Source organism: Notamacropus eugenii, chromosome 4 (genome assembly GCF_028372415.1).
Source record: "Notamacropus eugenii isolate mMacEug1 chromosome 4, mMacEug1.pri_v2, whole genome shotgun sequence".
Taxonomy (NCBI): domain Eukaryota; kingdom Metazoa; phylum Chordata; class Mammalia; order Diprotodontia; family Macropodidae; genus Notamacropus; species Notamacropus eugenii.
The window spans coordinates 229,400,033-229,422,689 of NC_092875.1; the positions used below are offsets into that span (position 1 = coordinate 229,400,033).

Here is a 22,657-nt window from a genome sequence, read left to right on the forward strand (position 1 = left end):
ATAATTTCATGCAGCTATGTATTAGGAACACACTTTAAAGCTTCTAACAGAAAACTCAAGCTCCAGAAACAACCTTTCCAACAACTTATTTGAAATATTATAATTAAGCATGCGTTAAATCAGACCCCACCTTAAATTCTACCCACACAATTCAGGCGGTAGAAGTGGATTTTTCAAAAATGCCACCAGAAGGTAAAATCAAATGGTAACAGCGAAAGGAAATTCGTCAAGACGGCCACAGGTGTCATCCAAAGGACTGCTTAGCACGGGACCTCATCCTTACCACAGAAAACCTGAAAAGAGGAGATAAGCTTTTTATCTGTATTCCCACGCAGTAAGCGCTTCATAAAAGCTTTCATTCACTCAATCTCACGTCTCACAAGCTGGTTTATGTAACCATTGGGGTCAAAATGTTGCCAAGCAGTTACCGAGCCACGGCCTCTCGGCTGACACCCTCAAACCCCAGAGGCTATGAATGACACCCCTCTCTCCAAGCAGGGGAAAACAACAAGCCCACGCAAACGCCGGTCTCGGGCCCGCGTCTCACCCAGCAGGGGGCCGCAGAGCGGGCCCCGAGCTGGGCCGCGAGCGCGGGGAAACGACGGCGGAGCCGGCCCCTCCGAGACCAGCGCCTCTCGGGGGCCCCGCCGCAGAATGGGAAGGCAATGGGGAGCCATCCAGACTCACGTTTTCCTAAACGCTCTCAGATTTACAAAGCGCTCTCCTCGTGACCACCCGGGGGGATAAGTGGGGTCGTCACATTAGCTGAGCAGCGCCGAGCCGAAGCGCCGGGGAGAGCCAGGAGGCTGTGACGCCCGCGTTCCACTAGCCCCGCCCCCACGCGAGAGCGCGAACCCCGCCCCTCTCCCTTGCACAGCCGCGGGCAGGCGCGGCGGCCCTCACCGACAGCTGGCCCGAGATCGGGCGCCCGGCAGTCAGCGCTACACGGAGCCTTAGGGCCAGGCGCCAAACCGACAGCTGGAAACGGGCCGCGTCCTTCCCTTCCCTCCCCTTCCCTCCCCTGGCCCAGAGCTACAAGGAGACCTCGGCCAACTTAACCGCCCCTCGCTCCGCGGGCGGCCTCTCCCCCACCCCCGCCAAACGGGTAACGGCGAGCCCGGGGGCGACGCTTGGCCTACCTCTAGTCTACCCGAAGCCCGGGCAGAGACGTGGAGCCAAGAGTAGAAGGGAAGTAAAGCAGTGCCCTGAGGCGGCCGACCTCCTCGTCTGTCCCTCGTATTGTGCTCAGTAGCGGCAGGAAGATTGACCGACGATAGGGGGAGAAAGATGAAGGCAACAGGGAACTGGGTCATTGTGCGCAAGCGCACAAAGCTTCTTCGAGACTCCCCCAGTATTCTGTGATACGAGGCCCGCCCTTTCCGCCCGCGATACGGTCAAGCCCATCGAAAAGGCTACCGGTTGGCTGGCGCCCGGGGAGGGGCGGGGCAGTCGGTCGCCCGCGATGCCTCCTGATTGGACAAAGGGAGCACAGCTGTGGTATTTGAAGTAAAGTGGAAGCGCGCCCCCAAAGGAGGGAGACCATAGTCTACCTCGAGGAATTTGGAGCGCCGTCCTTCTTCTTTGGGCGGAGACTTCTGGTTGTAGGCCAGGCTAAGTCTCCGCGCGGCGTAAAGAGAGCGCATGCTCCTCCAGTCCTTGCTGTAGCGCTCCTCTACCGTACGAAAACTCCGTAGTTTCTGTGAGTGATCTATCCAAGCTGTAGTGTTATTTTAAATAATGCTTTTTACTTTACAAAACAGTAAACCACTTCCGACAAGAACCCTGTGAAGTAAGACAAAAGAGGAAAGTTCACATGGAAAAGAATGCAGCGATCTGTTACAGGGGCTAGTGAGTGATAGATACATCATGATTAAAACTTCCCGAGTCTCTGGACCAATGTTTCCTCACTGAAACCAGTAGAATAATGATTCTGGACCACAGACCTGCCTGCGCTGGGCAGTTCATTAGGAACCTTACCTTTCAGCAGTTCAGCTCGAAAGGAACCTAAAGTGGGAGGCGTACACGCGAGGCTCACCTGGGGGCCTTGAAGGTCAGTGTGTAAACTCTGGGCGGTCCTGTTGTGCTGGAAAAGCTTCCACTCAAAAACCACTTGTTCAGAACCTATTTGGTGCCAGGCACGTAGCTGAACCAGGGACACAAGGACAAAAGTGAGAGTCCCTGCCCTGGAGGAGTTAACATTCCGAAGGAGGAGGAAACATTTACTTACAAAGAAATGTACACATGTCACACAGAGGTGGAAGGAACGTGTGCCATACATGGAGGGGGCAGCGGAGGCGTGCAGCAAGACGGAGGAGAGGAGAGATTAAAAGAAAGGAACTGGGCTCCGAAGTGATGTGTGTGAAGGAGGATACCAAGTAATAAGACCAGAAGAGTGGATAGGAACCAAGCCGTAAAGATCTTTAAATGCCAAAGGGATTCTATTAGAGGCTAGAAGTGATAGCCACAGAATTTTAAGTAGGGGGTGACATGGTCCTACCAACACTGTAGAAAAACCATTTCAGCAGCTGTACAAAGGATGAATAAGAGACCAGTTGAGCAATTGTAATTTGAGTTCCTGAACCTAAGGCATCTACAACATAATGAAAAAAAAACAACTGGTGTGAGAGATGTTGTGGGGGAAGAAACTACAGGATCTGGCATCTGACTGGAAATGTGGGGTGAAGGATACCACAGTCAAGGATGGCACTTAGATTGCAAACATGAGTGAGAAGTGGTGCCTTTAACAAAAATGTCAAATATTTTTTCAGAGTGAACTTTTAGGGGGAAATAAGACCCATTTGGGATATGTAGATTTTGTTATGGTCACCCAGTTTGAAATGCACAAGGAAATTGTTGAGGCTAGATTGTGACAAAGAATATTTGGACCAGATATATAGACCGTGGAACCATCAACATAGTGATAATTAAACCCATGGGAGTTGATGAAGTCATCAAGTTACAGACTCTCAAGGGTGGAAAAAAGACAAGAATAGAGGCTTGAGGTACATTAACAGGTGTGCATTATGGATAAGCAAAAGAGAAAGAGAAGGAATGATCGGACAAGATAGGAGAATCAAGAGTACAGTGTTACCAAGAAAAAAAAGTTGAGAATTCAGGAGAAGATAGGGAGGCCAAAAGTGTCATGTAGTGCAGAAATACAATCAAGAATAAGCATCATTGCAAACACTGAAGAGAGCAGTTTCGGTGGAATGATGAGGTTGGAAATAACCTGGAGGCAGCAGATAACCTTTTCAAAGACTTTGGGTGAGAAAGGGAGCTATAGAGGAAGACAGTTTGAAGGGATTAGTAGGTCTAGCAATATTTAGCCATGTTTGTGGGCAGCAGGGAAAGAATCAGTAGATCAGAAGAGAATGAAGATTAGAAAGAAAAGTTATGATTATAGGGAGAATCTGCAAGAGAAAACTAGAGGATGCATGTAGCAAAGTTGTTCCCATAGGCCTAGTGAGATGGACAGTACATCTGTAATCAGATGACCAATCTACCCAAGTTTGGAATGACATCATCAGGGTTACCACATAATGAATTTTTCAACCTAGCCATTACAATACAGGAAAGCCATATACTAAATTAAAGAGATATGACGCGATTAAAGGTGCACCCACACTGAAGAAATTACAGACAGCTGAAGTATAGTTAACAAGCACGTATTAAGGTAAGTGCTAGAAATACAAATACAAGAGGGAAAAACAGCCCTTTTGCCCTCAAGAAGCTTATATTCTCCTGGTGAAGACCACACATAAAAGGTAAGGGAGGAGGTGAAAGAATGGTGAAGTCCAGAGGAGTGCAGCCTGGTGGGAAATGAGATGGTTATGCAGGGTACCCTCTTTAAATGGAGTATCTGGGAACCTCAATTAAATTTGTAATCTTATTTTGATGATGAGCAACCTTTTAGTTCTAATCTTAACTACTGTAACTACAGGAAGGCACTTCCAAAGTAATTCTGAAAGTTTTCTGCCTCCTTAGCCCCTTGGATCATTGCCTATCAATATAATTCAATGAGCATTTATTAAGTGCCTATTCTGTTACATACTATGGATACAAAGACAGAAAAGTCCTCACCTGAAGGAACTTTAAATTGTAAGGAAACTAAACCATATTCTTCAATTATAATAATATATTAAATCCTCATTACCACCTTCCATTCTTTGGCAAGTTAAAGACATCCAACATATAACATCATAAGTAAACATCCTCCTTTCTTTATATCATACCAATAGGTGAGTCACTGCTATGTAACTGAGTACTCCCCTAACTGAAACCACTTTGTTGGACGCATATTACCTGGCCCTGAAGGAGGCAAGATCTTTTGAAATACTTGAAGTGTAGTGGTACATGCCATTTATCTCTGCTGAGGCTCAGAGTGGTCTATCTCTTGAGCTTGGAAATTCTGAGCTGCAAAGAGCTAGATCAATGCACTAAATTTGGCATTAATGTGGTAAGTCTCCCACACACACACACACATAGTAGGAGCTACCAGTTTGCTTAAGAAAGGGCAAACTGGCCTCAGGCAGAAAGAGAACAAGTCAAAGCTCCCAAGAAGAAAAGCAGGGGGTATTGGACCCATAAATATACTGCCCCTGCATTTCTGGCCTGGGCAAAATGGAGGGACCATCTTAAAATATAACAAAGGGACCTCAGAAGCTGTATCATGAAAATCATATCTTAGACAACCATTTCCTCTATAACCTACCTTGCAAGTGGTCATCCAATCTTTGAAGATTTCCAGAGTATGATAACCTACCATCTTCCAAAAGCAGTCCATTCCCCTTCCGGATAGCTCTAATATTTTGCTTTGCTTTACTCCCTTAAAACCTTTATTTGGCTCTTTGACTTCCACCCATCATTTTTAGTTCTGCTTTCTGGGGCAATGCAAGACAGATGATAATAACAGTAATAGCTAGCATTTATGTAGCACCTACTAAGTGTCAGTCACTATGCTAAGTGCTTTACAAATATTATCTCCTTTGATCCCTACAACAATGCTAGAAAGTAGGTGCTATTATTATCCCCATTTTACCTTTGAAGAAAAGGAGAAAACAGGTTAAATGACTTGCCAAAAACCACAAAACTAATGAGCATTGAGGAGGGATTTCAGTTCCACTCCTCCTGAATTCAGATCCAGCAGTCTATCCACTCCACCACCTAACTGTCTCTAAATCTTCCCTATAACAGCTCTTTATGTTGTTATCATGCCCTTCATGTAAGTTTTCTCCAAGATGAACACCCCAAGTTCCTTCAACCAATCCTCATATGACATGATCAAGGTCCTTCACCATCTTGGTGGCCATACTCTGGACACTTCAGTACAACATCTAATTGATGGCCTAACTAACTTCTAAAATGATGGTGCTACTTTAGAATGCTCACATTCTGGAACTATCAATTTTAATTAAAATTATATACATCCCCTAAAATCTAATGTCATATGAAACCAGTGGATAGTAAGAAATGCATTTATTGAGTAATGAGATCACAATTATAAAATTCTATATTTATGCTTAGAGTGGCAGCTTCTTTAAAAAAACGACCAAACACTACAAATTACGTTTTGCTGCATTATACACAGGAATGGTTTATTTTGTTTAACTAATCAGTTCCAATACCAGCCTTTAGAATTCAAAAACAATTCCTAATATACGTTGCAAAGGCATGTTGAACTTTATAATTATACACTTTCACACGAATGTGACAAAGCAAAAAATCAAGACTGTGATAATAAACTATGTACAAAATAAAATGTAGAAGACAGGCACTTTGAAGTAAGCTATTTTTCCACATAGCTTTCACAGTTGATAATGCTTGTACATGTCATATTTCATCAAAGGGTATCAACCAAAGAAGCAAACAGTCCTTTGATGCACAAGCACAAACATATTTAAATTCAAAATTCTGCATCCTATTTGCAATACATGCAAGAAGATCCCTGAATTGAGAAAATATCTGGAAAAAAATGAAGGAAAAAAACAAGCCAGGAATGAAAACATTTACAAGCATCTGAATAAGGCCTTTTAAATTTTTAAGTGAGTGTTTTAAACCCCTTCATTCTCAGGTAAGGGATTAAGAGGCCGAGAGATATATCGTCTGCGAGGGTGAGGATACTGGAGATTGGCAGTGTCAGCATCGCAAGAGTGCTCTATCAGAGGAGGAGGAGGAGGAGGAGGAGGAGGAGGAGGAAGGATCTGGGCATAACTGGACCATCTCGATCCAGCCCGTGGGGAATCCAGAGGGGGAAAGAAATACCTGAAACAATGAAGACAGGAACAAAACACCAAAACAAACAAACAAACAAAAAAAAAAACAGAAGAAAAAAGAGAAAAGTAGTAAATACAAGGAGAACCAAAGAGGAGAAAAGACATGCTGGAAAAAAAAAGCTTTAGTATATCCATGCCAAAACTAATAGAACATAATAGCAGAAATCAAGGCCCTAATTCAAAATCAAGATTGCTTAAGCAAATCTGGAAACTTTAAAAAAAACACATACACACACAAAGTACAATCTTTTAAACAAAATGCTTTTTAAATCCCAGTACAGGCTTTTTAAAAAAAAAGATAATCTTGAAAATTTAAAGGATTTTCTTGTCCAATTACCCACACCTTATTTGATGCTCACTTAGCTGAATTTGAGTAATGCTTCATTTGTAGCAGCTGCATGAGGCACACATTTTATGCAAGTGCATACACAATACTAAGAACCAATTAAAAAAACTTTCACATAATATAGGTAGGTATCACAACACTTTAATGACTATCTCTCACAGAAATACAATCATAATGTGTACTTACATGTTTTTCCTGTAAAAAACACAGTATAGCTACAGATTTTTAAGTGAAAGACTGAAAAAATTATGCCATATCATGTTGTATTCTCTCATTTTATTATAACTTACCCGTAATACTTATGCACTTTAGTACACTTGAATTATAGATATTAAATGTAAGACTTAGAACTCTGGGGAACATTTACTGAATGGAACAGCCAAATAAATAAAAAAAAAATCCTGGGTCATGCCACCTTGAAGCTTCATATTTACATGCTGCACTTTTAGTGGAATTTTAAGTGCTTCCCAATTTACAGTACCTTTTAGAATTTGTACTTGGAGGAAACCTTACTCCATGGAATCACACCATAGGAACATACAAGCACATGGTAAAAAAATTCTCTTTAGTGAACACTAATAAAAATACTTACAAAAGCAGTTTTATAATATATAAATGAATACCAAACAATTTAACTATCAACTGTACAGTTAAATTACTGTCAGTGCATTATAACTCCTTTAATGCTAACAAATTTTAAATGTTACAAACTAATTAATTACAAGTTATACCAAATATTAATATAGCTAAATCAAGACTACAAAGTGTAAAACAAATTAGCACTCAAAACAATCTTTATGAAAATTGATGATTTATTCAATCTTCAAATTTAAAAATTATAAAAATTCACCATCCTGTTTATATTGTTTTGGGAAACAAAACCAACAAAAGAGGTCTATTATCTTCCAAATGGAGTAATGTGGATTCTCTCCCCCCACCACACCCACAAAGACCAACAATCCTTTTTTTCTATACTCATAATATTTAGTTTTACAAACATTCCAAAGAACTTTAGTGAAAATGTGTCTCAACAAGAAGCCTCTCCATTTAATTTTCAAAAGTTCCATTAGTGTCAACAAATGGCACTGGCTAGTACAGAAACAGTGTATTTTTTTAAAGGCCTTTAGGACTGCGTTTAGGAGTGAGCAGGCTGCTGGTGTATCTTGGGAGAGGTCAAATGGCGCTGGGGAGGGGAAAAAGGAGCTTGCTTCCCATTCCTGTGTGCATGCAAGAAGCAGCAAAACTGCAAAGTTACTCCAGTTAAGCTTGAGATCAGCTGTGCTTTCTGTTAAAGGACATAATACAAATGGAGAAGGGAAAATGCATCACAGATCTAAACACACATGGTTATTACTGGCACAATAAGACTATAGACTAAAATTTGAGAGTTACTGACAAGCTTAAAATTAAAACTACACAAAAGGACTGATAACCACTCTTGCTTAGTCATCATTAGACCTTCACACTTGGCAAAGCCACCTTCATGAATGAATCTCACGCTGAAATTAACCTTACTTTTGGTGAAATTAAAAATAAACTCCAGAGTCAAATCATATGGCTTTTGGATATAACTTTTGCAATGTGAAAATTGTTATAAGCTAGCTTACAATTAATTAAATTGCACTTATTTAATAAGGCCAAAAAATAACCAGATGTCAGGTCACTAAAGTTATATAATCTGACACCTATCTTCACAAGGGCACAATTTAAGCAATAATAAAGTAATATCCTCATTTCTATTTAATTTGGAATATGAAAATAATTATTCCTCTTCACAGAGCATTAAGCATTATCAAAAATTCAATAAAATGGAATCATCAGATATGCTATGTGAGATACCAGGAATATTCTGTTAGCTACTAACATTCTAAAACTAGGAATTAAGAAATCAGATTTTCCCTGCTCTCTCCTATTGTAGTTTCTACTCTAGTTCCTTAGCAAAACTAAAATAATTGAGTTCAAAAAATAACAGAAAACCCTACCAACTCAGTACCTCTACAAGACTTTAAGTAATGACATTCTTTTAAAAGAATAAGTTAATCTGCCTAGGTTCACTGGCAATACAAATAAATTCTCTATAACAATAGTACTAAAGCCATCGAGGACTACTTCATTTTTCTTAATATTTCAAAATCAAAGTAGTACCTTCAAAGTAAGCCATTTAATTCCTAAAGACAGATCATTAAACTCCTAAAGTTAATTCAGTTTACTCTGTAGCTGTGATAACTTTATCAACTAAGTACAAAATATGTTGGAATAGTCATATTATTAAAGATTAATTTCTAAACAACAAATGAGTAATTTTGAGGGTTTTTTTAATTCCATCTTCAATATCATAAAACAAGCATCAAATTTCTTTTTAGTACAGCTACTAGAATGAAGATGTGAGAAGAAACTACTAAACTAACGTAAGAAACAGCCTACCTGCTAGCCGATGATCCATTTAATGAATTTTGTAGATTTGGATTGTTTGACCCTAAAGAAGCATTTGAGATTCCCTGCTGAGAAGAGGTCCCATTGACTGGGCTCCCATTACCTTTCAAAATACCAGTGCACTTCCAATTGTCCATATAATTAGCTGGGAAAAGAAGATAAAATAACATTAATATTCAATTACTCTGGAGGACAAATTAATTTCTCTCCTAAAAGAGTACATCAAATAGACAAAAGTACAGATGACATTTACTTTAAGCCTAAGCATTAATAATTATGATGAAAAGAGAACAAATTCCCCACCAAAATTTTAAAAAGTTGATAGTTCATGCTACTCATTTACCATTACTCCAAAAGATACTAAGTGACAAAAATTAAACTACAATAGCTGGGAATTTCTATAAATATTTACTGTTAACTAAATGAAGCAATATAGAAAATTGGGTTAAAAAGACCATTTCCAAAAAACTAATGATAACTTTCGAGAGAAATTATTTTTTCTATTATGTTAACAACCAATTATTAAATTAAAATTAAGGCTTTTTTCTCTTTTATTTCCTCACTCTGGGTCCAGCCCCTGTAGGTCAATCAGTCTCTGAAGTACATGGCTAACAGATGAGATGTCCTACCAAACTAGGAGACCTTACCTCTGTTTACAAGAGGTGAAAGAATATAATCTAGGCAAATTCTTGCCCCAAGGAAATGAGCCCCAGTTCTAGAACCCCTTTATTAGAGTTTAGGTGAACCAGATGATAAAGGAGAAAACCAATGAGAATGGTTTGGATGAAGATTAACTCCCCTGTCCAGATTGCTGGAGGTGGCTGAGTCTCATGAATCAAGCCACATTCTAAGAAGCTGAAGACTTCTAGCCCACTTGCTCGTTAAATGAGTTGTTGACTTCCAATGGTCAGTGGCACTCCCTTTCAAAAAAATATTTAAGGCATTCAGTGTGTCCATTAGGGGTCCCCAAAATCTCTCTCTCTCTGGTTTTTCATTCATCACACTTTATTATGCTGTCCAGTCATTCAATTTCAACTCTGTGACCCCCATGGACCATGCTGTCCATGGGGTTTTCTTGGCAAAGATACTGGAGTAGCCTGCCATTTCTTTCTCCAGTAGATTAAGGCAAACAGGTTAAGTGACTTGGTCAGGGTCACACAGCTACTAAGTGTCAGAGGTCAAATTTGAACTCAAGTCTTTCTCACTCCAGGTAGCACTTTATCTACTGAGCCACTTAAAAGCCGCCTATTTTTCTTATTATAGATACAGTATATTTTGTAATAGTTTAGCCCATTCCTTTGTTTAATAGAAACTTGGTAAAAAATTCTTTCAGTTGTTACTGCCTCTTAGGTATGAGAAATAACTATAAAAAGATACTCTATTCATAATGTCATTAAATGAAATCTTACCTTTCCACAATCTTACACAGCCATCATCTCCAGATGATGCTAGTACTGTCCCTGTTATATTCCAACTCACTCTCCAAACCTGAGAGTTGTGATTATCAAATTGAGCTACTATATGAATCTCAAATTTTGTTGGTCCACCAGAAGAAGTTAATTCTTTCCTATTAAAGAAAAAGTCTTACTGAGGCATTCTGCAAAGGGATTTAAGAACATGCTGTTCAAAATGAAAAATCCAAATTACCCAAAAATGTAAAAGATTACATCCCAAAAAAGATTAAAGAGTTAAAAGGATTAACAAAAAAAAAGCTTCAGTTAAAATATGCAGTCAACTTCTTGACTTTCTGCCATAAATTTATTAATACCTGAAACTCAGAATGAGTCTAATCATCAATGGATATATGCCTAAGGAATTTAAACCACTGAAATAACTATACTAAGCAAAATATATGGAAAGTAAATCTACTCCCCCACTAAAAATATGATGCATTTCTACAGAATTTAAATTTTCTTTTAATTACTGTTTCATATTACCAGTACTTATATCTTACCAACCAATTGTAGCAGCCTATTTAAAAACAGCTTCAAAAACTCACCTTACAGGTTTTAGCGTGAAAATCCTCACATCTTTAGTTGCTACTGCTAGGATATGGAATGATCTTCCCAAGTTTGGAGCAAATGAGATATCATGTACAGGATCGGTGACTGTCATAAGGGATTCTGCTTTTGCATATTTTCTAAGAAAATTCAAATCATTTGCATGAAGTACTCCATGAGAAAAATAAAATCTTTACTTACATATCATGTTTTATCATTTCAGACTTCAAGCACTCTGTAACAGAATTATTTCTTATAATTATTCTCTTCTATAATCAACTAATATTTAATCTAGATTACCAAATGGCTTCCTCTATGATTTAAAGTTTAATTTAACACACTTCAAATAAAATATCCAGAGTAAAACTACATCAAAATTGTGTCTCAGTTTAATGGTCACTAATACCTGTTAATATGAGAAAATTTCTCAAGAAGTATAAATCATACAGGTCTTTCAAGATCCTATCATCACTCAGTACTGTAACAGTGCAGGTACTCATCAAGACCACAATCTTATTTAAACTACAAAATAACTTTCTGACACAAACAGAACAGGTTAATTTGCTAATTCCTGTTTCCTGTAAATGAATTGGGTTAATATTTGCTAAAGATCAACTCTGCACTGCCAACAAGATGAGGTACAATATAAATTATTCTCAAGTTTTTTTTCAGGGAGCTATATTACCTACACACTAGAGTATAAATAGACATGATTGATTCAATAGTCAGTCAAATATCATTTACTTAAGCAAAAACTCTTTAAAGATAAAAATGATATACAGATCAAAAAGTAAAGAAAAGCAAATGTGGAGTCTCTAGACTGATTAGCTTACCTGGTGTTTTCATTATATTCATAAATCTGAACCTTAGCAGACACATTTGGACTATTGTCATCACTTCCTACAGCTATCATAGGGGAATGAGCACGAGAACTAGAAATGAAAAGTAAACAGATTACTCACACAGACAGATTATGATCATAATGATAACAATGACTGCTAACCAACTTCATGTATCCACTTTCACCTCATTTGGCAAAACAGAACTTGGACATACTTAGAGTTAAGTGTCTACATAATTAAATTATAGAGCAATTACCTTGTGACCCGTCTGGGATTCAACTATCTTTGAGGGATAGGATCTTGCAATGAAATTTAGGGATATATTTATTGATTTTAAAACAGGTTACTGGGGCAGCTAGGTGAAGTAGTGAATAGAGAACCGGCCCTGGAGTCAAGAGGACTTGAATTCAAATCCAACCTCAGACACTTGACACTTACTAGCTATGTGACCTTGGGCAAGTCACTTAACCCCAACTGCCTTGCTTCTCCCCTCAAAATAAAAAAAATGTTACCAATTATGAGCTATGGAATGTAATAGATACAAAGATAATACATAATATGTATTTTCAAAAATTTACAATCTAGTTAATAATTGTAACAGTTCTTTGGGATATCTGAAGTGATATAATAGAAAGAACACTAGATTGGGGAGTCAAAGGACCTGAATACATGTAGTGCTGCCACTTTCTACCAGTGATGGGAATAATAATAGCACTACACACCTCCCAAGAGCTGTTGGAATGGCTTAGTAAATAATTAAATACTATAACCTATTATTACTACCTCATTCATATCAGATCTTTCTGGATTTGCCTTTTCCCACAAAAAAAAAAGGCTTTAAATATTTGACAATCAAGAATAGAAAATATAAGAATACGAAATACTTTCCTCTTATTAAGGCGAAGGACTTGATCAAATCAACATATCATTGTAAGCAGCCTTTTATCCCCCTCCCTTCTTTGTGGAGATGGGATTCCATGGGTGTAGCATACTGCATTTACTGTCAGATACAGCTGATGTATTGTTTGGTTTTGATTTTTAGTCTTTGTTACAAGGAATGAGTTGTTAGGGAAGAGGGGAGGAAAATATTTAGAAATGTTAGGTTATTAAAAACAAAAGCTATCCATAAAATAAGATTTTAAAAAGTAGACTCTTAGGATACAGACAAATTGTGAAAGTACACAGAAATAAACTAGCTATTTTGGCAAATGAGAATCCAGATCCAAGAGCAACACCAGTAGACACCAGAAAACAGCCTCCTTCCCAGATGTCACTCTTAGTTCCATATTTATCCTATGACCAACTGCACTTCCAGAAGGAAGAAGGGGAATTCAATTTAATCAACAAATACTGAGTACACACTCTGCTAGGTGCAATAGGAGATTCAAAGACAGTTAAGACATAGTCCCTACCCTTAAAGAGTTTACACTTTGGGAAGCATGCTTCTATTCAGGGTACCATTTGTTATGAATTTATAGACCTTCACTTTTGTATCTTCTCCATAACTAGATTCTCAAGACATTTCTAAAAAATTCAATACCTTGGCTTGATTTTCACTGACTTTCCTGCCCCTTAAAACTGAAAACAAAATGGTGTCATGAAAGTCAACATAAATGAAGAAGCTGCTTGTTCTATCCTCAATTAATAAAGGCATAACTAATTTAAATAGTCAAATAGTTTTAAAATTGTGGAGGTAGATTGTGGGGTACCAGGTCTGATTCACAAAATCAGTATATGTTTTACTTCTCACACTGTCAATCTATAAGAACGTAAATTACATTTACAAACACATCCTATGAATCACGAAACTAAAAATTTTAAAAGGTTGACTGTTAAAATGCCATGCTGTTATTTCTTAGAGCATGGTTTGAAGAAAAAGCTCTTTAATTACAAAGCATTTATTATAGAGAATCTAAAGTGCTAATATTAAAGGGCAAGTGTCTTTTCTACTATGAAGATGTGACAAGTTAGATTGCTGATTTCCACACCAGGTCATTCAGAAATTAGATTTTCTAAACTTAAATTTTTTTTCTAGATTTTCTTAGACAGACAAAGCAAATTATCAAATCACTGCTTTCTTTAAAAAATTAAGGGACTAGGATATGACTTACCTTGAAGGATTCCATGAAATACAACTACAGCTTAGCTTACATGAGATTTCATGCTGCAGTGACCACTGACTAAGATTCATAACATCTGGAGCCTCATATATTCTCACTACACCATCTGCTGAACAGGTTGCTAACATAAGACCCATATGCTTAGGAGCAAACTTCACATCAGTAACTGATGTTCTGCTATCCACCAAAGTGGTCCTCTTAACCTAAAAGAAATGAATTAACAAATCACTAAAGGATATCAAGTCAACAAGCATTTTATTAAGTGCTTACTATGTGCCAGGCAATGCACTAAGCACCAAATAACCTTTTATTCTCTATATTTTCCACAAAGTCCTAATTAAAAGGTATGCAGGTGACCCTTGTTTCTTAAAGGCCGGGGCAGAACTGTTACTGTTAAGTAAAACCATGCTGCAAAAGCTTCATGTTCAGTCCTGGCAACAGACTGAATCTTATGTCTGAAAACAAACCCAGATAAATAAAAAGAAACATCTCCAAAAGGCTGCTGCTTGATGATAAACTCTTTGAACACAAGTATCTGTAAAACAAGAAGACTACAAAAGCAGCCCTCAGTTTTGTGTAATCCTTTTCCCTTTCCACAATAATAGTGGTAGAATAGTGGCAAAAAAAGAGGACCAAGACTACAAAGAATCACAGTTTTTAGACCAACTATAAACATTAAGTACTCTAAATGTGAGATCTTTGCCAAATATTGGTAAATGGAGATACTACTGGAAAACTGAACAATACTGATAACTTTGATAAAAAACAAAACGAGGACAATAAGAAAGTGGTTTACAGTTTCTCCTTGAAGAGGAGAAAGGAACAGAGAGAGCTGGTTTCACTATGTATGTACCCAAACGAAAGAAGAAACATTATTTCCTGGGACACTAGATGCAGTGTTTGAGATAGGCATAAAATAAAAAGATGACTAAGGAAATAAGTGTAGCTTATGTACCAATAGCTTTTATAGAAGATAAAGAAGTAGAGAAATTCTATGAAAACCTTGAGAAGATCCTCCCAGTCAGTAAATATTTGGATACTCCTTAACTTCAGTGTAAAAGTAGGCATAGAGAAGAGTTTAAAAAAAAAAATATGGAGTAAGTTTGAAAAAAAAAAAGGACAAAGGCTTGTAGAGTTCTCAGAAGTCTCATACCTATTTATCATATTTTCTTTGAAATGCAAAATGGATGATTTTGGTCAAATCGAACTGAAAATTTTTAACCCAAAGTCAATGCAACAAGAATAAAAGGAAAACAGTAAGCTAGGAAACAATTTTTACACCCAATGTCTCTGATAAAAACTTCACTTCTAAAATATACAGAGAACTGAATCAATTTATAAGAATACAAGTCATTCCCCAGTTGATAAATGGTGAAAGGATATGAACAAGCAGTTTTCAGAGTCTCTTGGTTAACATCACAAAAACAGAAAAATGATAAATGTTGGAGAAGATATGGGAAAACTGGAGTACTAATGCATTGTTGGTGGAGCTGGGAACTGATCTAACCATTCTGAAGAGCAATTTGGAACTACACCCCAAGGATATAAAATTGTGCATACCTTTGACCCAGCAATACCATTTCTAGGTCTGTATATCATAAAAATGAGGAAAGGACCCACATGTACAAAAATATTTATAGCAGCTCTTTTTGTGGTGGCAAAGAATTAAAAATTGAAGGGATGTTCACCAATTGCGGAATGACTGAACAAGTTGTGATATATGAATGTAACGGAATACTATCATGATAGAAGAAATGATAAGCAAGTAGACTTCAGAAAAACCTGGAAAGACTTATATGAACTGAGCAAAACCAGGAGAACATTGTGCAGTGACTAACTTTCATAAACTTGGCTATTCTCAGCAATGCAAGGACCTAAGACAACTCCGAAAGATTCATGATGGAAAATGCTATCCACATTCAGTGAAAGAACTTTGGTGTCTGAATGCAGATGGAAGCATACTATTTGCCGTCCTTTTGTTGTTTTGTTTCTTCTTTCTTATGATTCCTCCCATTAGTTCTAAGTCTTCTTTCATCATGACTAATGTGAAAATTTGTTTACTATGAATGTATAAATACAGCTTATATCATATTGTACGCTGTCTTGGGAAGGGGAAAGGAAAGGCAAGAGGAGAAAATTTAAAACTCAAAATTTTATGGAAGTGAATGCTGAAAACGAAAAATAAATAAATTATTTTTAAAAAACTTTTTAAAAAATTTTTAAAAATTTTTTTAAAAACGATTTTCTTCCAGAAACAAGTCCAACTGGACAGTTATTGAACATGGTGAGTGAACACTAATTACAAAAATAAAACAGACTATCTTAACACCAAAGAAATAACTGGTTACTGATATGGAAGTCAGATCAGAATCTGCAGTCTATGAGTAGTTAGACTATCAACTAGCTACAGCAGAGATGAAAATTAACATCAAATTAGAAAAAAAAAGATGAAATGACCCCCCCTAAACAATCACAGCTTCAACTAGATCTATCCAAATGGACCATTAGTGCCAAAAAATGAGAAATGTAAAAAGGCAAAGAGATTTACCACCATTTTGTCAGGAGTTCAAATGATGTAAAACAGTAACTACAGGGAAGACCAAAAGTCCAGAAACCAACTTAGCCAATAAAGCCCTGATCTCCTTGATTGGTCTTGCTCTTCCATGAACAATACACAACAAGTTGAAAAGTGAAGAAAATGTCAGGAAGATTAATCAGAAGGTGAAGGATGAAAGGAAGGAGGAAAGGAGGAAAAGAAGGAGAAGGAGAGGAGGGCAGTGTGTTTTAATGGGGTGTGGTAGTGTCATAGATAATAATTTGCAAAGCTTCACATCAATGCCATGTGATCTACTAGCACATGACTCACCCAATGACTCTGTCCTCGAAGTTTATCATTGGATTCTCCCACTATTTCTTCCCAAACAGCAGCAGTTCTGTCAAAAGAACAGGAAGCCAAAACCTGTCCAAATTCAGGATGTGCCCATGTCACACGCCACACAGAACCACTGTGAGTCTGAAAGAAAAAAAATGCATTCTAAGAGGAAAAAAAAAATTTATAACAATATTCCCAAATTTTTTTTGCATAAAATTACTACCACCACCACCCTTCCTCACCCACCCTCCACTGTGATTCAGCACCAACACTACTGAGTAGGAAGGCCATTCTATTCCCTCACCTCCTTCCTCCCCTTCAGCTCCTATGCTCCCAAGAACAGCCAAGCCTATTTTTTTTCCTGAAAAATTGATCTTACTCTGGTCCTTTACACTCCCAAAGAAACACTATCATTTTCTATATGTACCACTATATTTCCCTACAGAAGCTACATGGGGGAAAAAAGAAAAAGGAAATGTGAAGAGTTTTCTATTTTTGTTTTCTATTTTTGCTAATGCTCAAACCCTTGAGAAACCTCAAAAGGATTGTATGTGTGCTTCAGAAACTGAAGAATAGGGGAGAAACTCAGATACTGAACTCCATTTCACAGAAGCTAGAGAAGACAAAACTACTCTGATTAGATAAGTGAGGCCAATCAATACCTGGCTCTCACTGAGAAGTAACTGAAGTAGGATGTCCTAGACTGGCACTACTCTTAAAGAGTTTTATGCCTCTTCAAGAGTCCCTGTCCTTGATACCTTCTCAATCCCACTGGAGTCATCATTGCTACTTGGAATTAGAAGAATCTTCAGTCTCACTGTATAATGGAAAGTGACAAGAGGGAGTTCTTGATGCTGCTGCCAAGACTGCAATATGCAGAAGGGGGAGATAAGGGGAGGAAAAGGGGGAAGGCATGGTCTTGGCATTCCAAGTAGGATCTCTGAGTGCTGTTTCCCAAAGTAACATCATTATATACTGGGCTTAGGTCATAGAGTACAAATACTATGCTTGAGCTAAAAGTTAAAACTTTTGTGTTCTGGTCACGGAAACTATCATCTATAACAACATTGTTTTTAATCGGAAAATGTATTTACGATTCCATATAACTGACTTACAAAATTATCTTCTGGAAGAGAGTCTAATTCTAGGTTGATATGTTTCAGAATTACAGACATAAAGCTTTTTCACATTAAATTACAAATCAGAGCACTTCACTTCATCCCAGTATTTCCTACAAGATGCAACTGCCATCACTCAAAGCTGAACAAGCTATCTTTACTTCACGTCTGGTGATCATTTCATCTAGGAATTGACTAGTACTTTAAAAACAAAAAACACAGTAGGACCGAGACTTTGCCTATATATGTAACTTTAGACATTACCCAGAAAAACTGCCCTATGAAAAGAGATTCTCTTTAATCTTAATACCTTCCCTTTGAGACTACCCCCAACTTATCCTGTTTTCAGCTTGTTTGTACAAAGTTGTTTGCATATTGTCTCTCCAATTACATGGTGAGCTCCTTGGGAGGAGGTATGGTTTTTTGCCTTTCTTTGTATCCCACACTTAGCATAGGACCCAGCACAAAGTGGGCACTTAATAAATGTTAGTTGACTACCTGTCTATAAAATGGTAATATTAATTATCCTCCTAATAGACAAATCAATCTTTTCCTAATCTTGTGCTCATACATTTTTAGTTTTTTCCTTTCACTGTTTTAGATCTGCGTACTGAGACATGGTAAAGAACAGGATAGCTTTATTACATCTCATGACTACTAGGATGGAATTCAAAACACTGAAAAAAGTCCCACAAATATTCTCTCCAAGGAATGAACAGCAACACCATTAAGTCAAAGTTAAATATTTAAATTTAGCACAGCATGGCAAAATAGTATCCAAAATAATAAAAATCATTTTTAAAAATTTCACTTAAAATCAGTATTTACCTTCCAGCTAGCAGTACAATGCCAATCCCCACTTTCACTTTTGTCCCAGACCTGTAAGAAAATCAAGATTTATCATCAACACCTATATACCTTCAGTAAGAAAAGTATTTTAAAGAGAACAAATGTCAAGTGAATACAAAACACACTTGAATGATGTCAATGTAGTCAGGACTTATAATCAGAGGAACTGGATTTGAATACCAAAGTTCTGCCACTTATTACTTTTGTAATTTTGGGCAAGTCACTTATCTAGACCTCAATTACCTCATTTGTAAAATGGATTTAGATTAAATAACTTCAAGGTTATTTTCAGATTTAAATCTATGTTATTATAATCTTTCTTTGAAAACTTTGCATTTGTCCTATGTACTTCTTTATAACGCAAAAAGAAAAAAAAGATGTGGTAAGATATCCCAAGTTACTCAATTATTCTAAATAATAAAATGAAAATAACTTCTACCCTCTGAAACAACATTTGACACCATTAGTGTATTATGAAACCAGTATTAAAAGTTACTACTTTTTAAGAATCTCGATTATATGTCACTACACGCGCCAATAGATAAACGGTGAAATCCAAGCTATTAACAACCACCAAATGAAGAAATGCTCCAAATCAATAATAGAGAAATACAAATTAAAATAATTTTAAGGTATCACCTTACGCCCATTAGACTAGCAAAGACAACAAAAAAAGAAAATGAGAAATGTAGAAGGTACTACAGGAAAGGGACTCTAGTGCATTGTTGGTAGAGCTGTGAGTTGGTCCTGCCATTCTGGAAAACAATGTGGAACTATGCCCAGAAAGCTACTAAACTGTGCATACTCTTTGGCCCAGCTATACTACTACTAGGACTATGACCCAAAGATATCAAAGTTAAGAGGAAAATACACCTATCCAAAAATATTAGATAGTAGTCAAAAAACTGGCTACTATCAAACTGGAAACTAAGGGGCTTTCCTACTCTTCAAAAATGGCTAAACAAATTACAGTGTATGAATATGATGGAATATTATTGTGCCTTAAATGATGAAATAGGCAGTTTTAGAAGACACTGGGAAAACCTCTGTGAACTGAGAAAGAGCAAAAGAGTAGAACTAGAAGAACAATTTATACAATAACTCTGTAGAGAAAAACTTTGAAAGAATTTAGAAGTCTATGCAGTGACAAAACAGGAATCCAGAAAACTAATTCAACTGCTGCCACAGAGATGATGAACTTAAAATGTAAAGAGATATACATAGGCATATTCCAGTTTGAGAATCTGTTTTCCTGGACTGCATGTTTATGATGAGGGTTATATGGTCGCTGTTCAATGATGGAGATGGGGGAAGACAAGATTAGAGGTAATGGGAGGGAGAAATTACAAATGCATGTAAAAAAAGGTTTTTTTTAAAATAGAAAAATAGTATGGGTAGCTAGGTGGCACAGTGGATAGGCCTGAAGTCAGGAACACTCTTCTCCCTGAGTTCAAATCTGACCTAAGATACTGTGTGACCCAGTCAATTAACCCTGTTTACCTCAGTTTCCTCATCTGTAAAATGAGCTGGAAAAGGAAACAAAACCTCTCCAATATCTCTGCCAAGAAAACTTCAAATGGGGTCACAAGGTCAGACAACTGAAAATGACTGAACAACAAAGAAAATAATATAAGCAGATAACTGAGAAATCTCTTAGAATAAGAAAAATCTAGATAATCCTCCATTATGGACACCATAGAAAACTAAATTATGTAGAAAAAATTAGAATTGGAAAAGACATTACAGGTTAAGAAAAAAATCAGCTATGCTCAAGTGTCCTTCACCTGGATGTACGTATTACTAATCTTCAGTCCTATATCTGGTAAGTTCTGAAACTTTAAATATAGGTGAGGATTCAACACAATTTTGTCACATTAACTTTAGTTATACCGGCAGCATATAAAAATTCTGCAGTAGTCAAGCTCATAAAATTAGAAGATCTCTAGGACACACTTCAGATCATATTTAAGTAATAAATGTCTTCGCATCAAAGAACTGGATTTTAAAAGGAGCCTTGGAATCATAAATTCACCTGTATAAACTTATTTACTTATTTTTTTCAGCATGAAAACGATATTAACGAGATACAAATGGAGTAAAAGTTTCATAACAAAGATTCTTCTGTTCTAAATCGGAATATCTGACTATTCTAAACCTTTTCCCTTAGTCTCACCAAATCAGTCTTTAGTTATGGAAGCCTACTTTATACATATATGAAACCTAAACAGACAGGTCTGACGAGTTTCCTGAACTGGACGGGAAAAGGTGGTCCCTTCTAACCCCAACAGGCAATAAATATGGCCACTATAGGTATTGGAATTAATCTCATGAAAAAGAAATTCTATTAAATGAGGGAATATATCGTTGTGTAACTTCGCACACAGTCCCAGTTCTCGTTCTTTGATGAACATGACATCCACAATACAACGCGTTTCCTTGGTCTGGGGAGCAGCTCCTCTTTCTGAAAGAAAGCCCTCCTCTGTGGCTGAAAAAGCCGAGGCCTGAGCAGGTCTTAGTAACTTGAAAGTAGAGAAACGTCCCAGCCCGCATCCAGTGCGGGAGGAGCGACAGATACTCCCTGGGATCACGCAGCAGAGCCCACCCCGGTGAGGGGCTCCCAGGCGACCTCAGTCCTACAGGTCTGGCGGAAGCCAGAGCAACAATGTTACCCCGAGTTCTCCCTCCCCGCCCCCATGCCGTCGCTTCTGCGCACGCGCCCTGAGCGCCCGCGGTGGGGCTGCGCCGGGAGGTAGCCCGAGAAGCGGCACAGAGTCCGGCGGACTGAGGTCCGCGCTCCCAGAGCGGGCAGGCCGGCGCTCCCAGAGCGAGGTTCTGGCCCCACGCCGCCGCCGCCGCCGCAGCCTAGAGCCGGAACTCATTTCTCTCTGCCCAGTCTTTTCCCTCAGGCCTCTGTCCCTCACCTTCACACTCTGGTCACTGGAGCAAGTTGCCATCCGCCGCCCGTGGAAGTCAAAGGACACATCATGGATTAGATCTTTGTGATCCGCCGCGATACTGCGCGCTACGAACATCGCTGCCGCCTCGGCGGGGTTTCCGCCTATTCGGCCCCTGCCCGGAGCCTCAGACTTCCGAAGGCCGTCCCAGGCGCACGCGGGCCCTCCATACGCTGGGCGTCCCGAGAGGCGCGCAGCCCGAGGAAATGCGCATGCGCGCTCCCAGCCCCCACCTCCTACGTGGGAGAAAGAGCACTTCCCGATAGTGCCAGCCTGGGGCGCTCTCGCTACCCAGAGTCTGGCGCGGGCACCTCGTCTCCTGCAGCTTCCCTCCTCCCTTCCCCCCAACTCGGCGAGCTAGGGGCTAGAAAGGACTGGAGTCTGTATTGTTTAAATTTCCTTTTTCGTGATGAACCGAAAAACGGTCAATAAAAACGAACCTTTCCGTACGCAAAGAACAAGGAAGACGTTTGGATAAACTCAAGTTCTGATTGTGCTTTTTTTTTTTCAAGGAACAAATATATACGCGAAAATGAAGGCAGCCACGCCACTGCTCAGCCTTACCCTTTGCGCTCTTCTGTTTTCTTCGGGGCAGCTTCTTGTACAAGTGTGACCCGTGTGAGCGATGTTCTTGGCTGTCACGGTGACCCACCTGGGTCAAACATTGGCATATGCCTGACATTGGGCAGATTATTTAATCTCTGAATGCCCCACGCGGCTCTGGGAGACTGTGAACTGCAGGTGTGCCAACCTGCTGTGGTGGAGGGAATCTCCTCATCCTGGAGTCTCCTCTGCTCTCCCCTCCCAGTGAAACTGGAGATGGAGACCCTAGCCTGCTATTACCCTAACCC

At 38.6% G+C, this 22,657-nt stretch overlaps 1 protein-coding gene across 1 annotated transcript in view; it reads right to left on the reverse strand.

Moving 5' to 3' along the window:
* The window catches only part of CEP192 (centrosomal protein 192), a 167,442-nt gene extending 145,432 nt beyond the window's left edge, over positions 1 to 22,010 (reverse strand). Inside the window, exons 1-12 of the mRNA XM_072606604.1 lie at positions 21,774 to 22,010; positions 18,832 to 18,882; positions 16,880 to 17,026; positions 14,005 to 14,216; positions 11,885 to 11,983; positions 11,051 to 11,191; positions 10,461 to 10,618; positions 9,043 to 9,196; positions 6,053 to 6,261; positions 2,498 to 2,590; positions 1,273 to 1,469; positions 714 to 952 (exon numbers count right to left, since the gene is read on the reverse strand). Of these exons, the coding sequence (XP_072462705.1) occupies positions 714 to 952; positions 1,273 to 1,469; positions 2,498 to 2,590; positions 6,053 to 6,261; positions 9,043 to 9,196; positions 10,461 to 10,618; positions 11,051 to 11,191; positions 11,885 to 11,983; positions 14,005 to 14,216; positions 16,880 to 17,026; positions 18,832 to 18,882; positions 21,774 to 21,884 (1,811 nt within the window). The 5' untranslated portion in view covers positions 21,885 to 22,010. The remainder of the gene's footprint in view (positions 1 to 713; positions 953 to 1,272; positions 1,470 to 2,497; positions 2,591 to 6,052; positions 6,262 to 9,042; positions 9,197 to 10,460; positions 10,619 to 11,050; positions 11,192 to 11,884; positions 11,984 to 14,004; positions 14,217 to 16,879; positions 17,027 to 18,831; positions 18,883 to 21,773) is intronic.
* Positions 22,011 to 22,657: the final 647 nt, after the last annotated feature.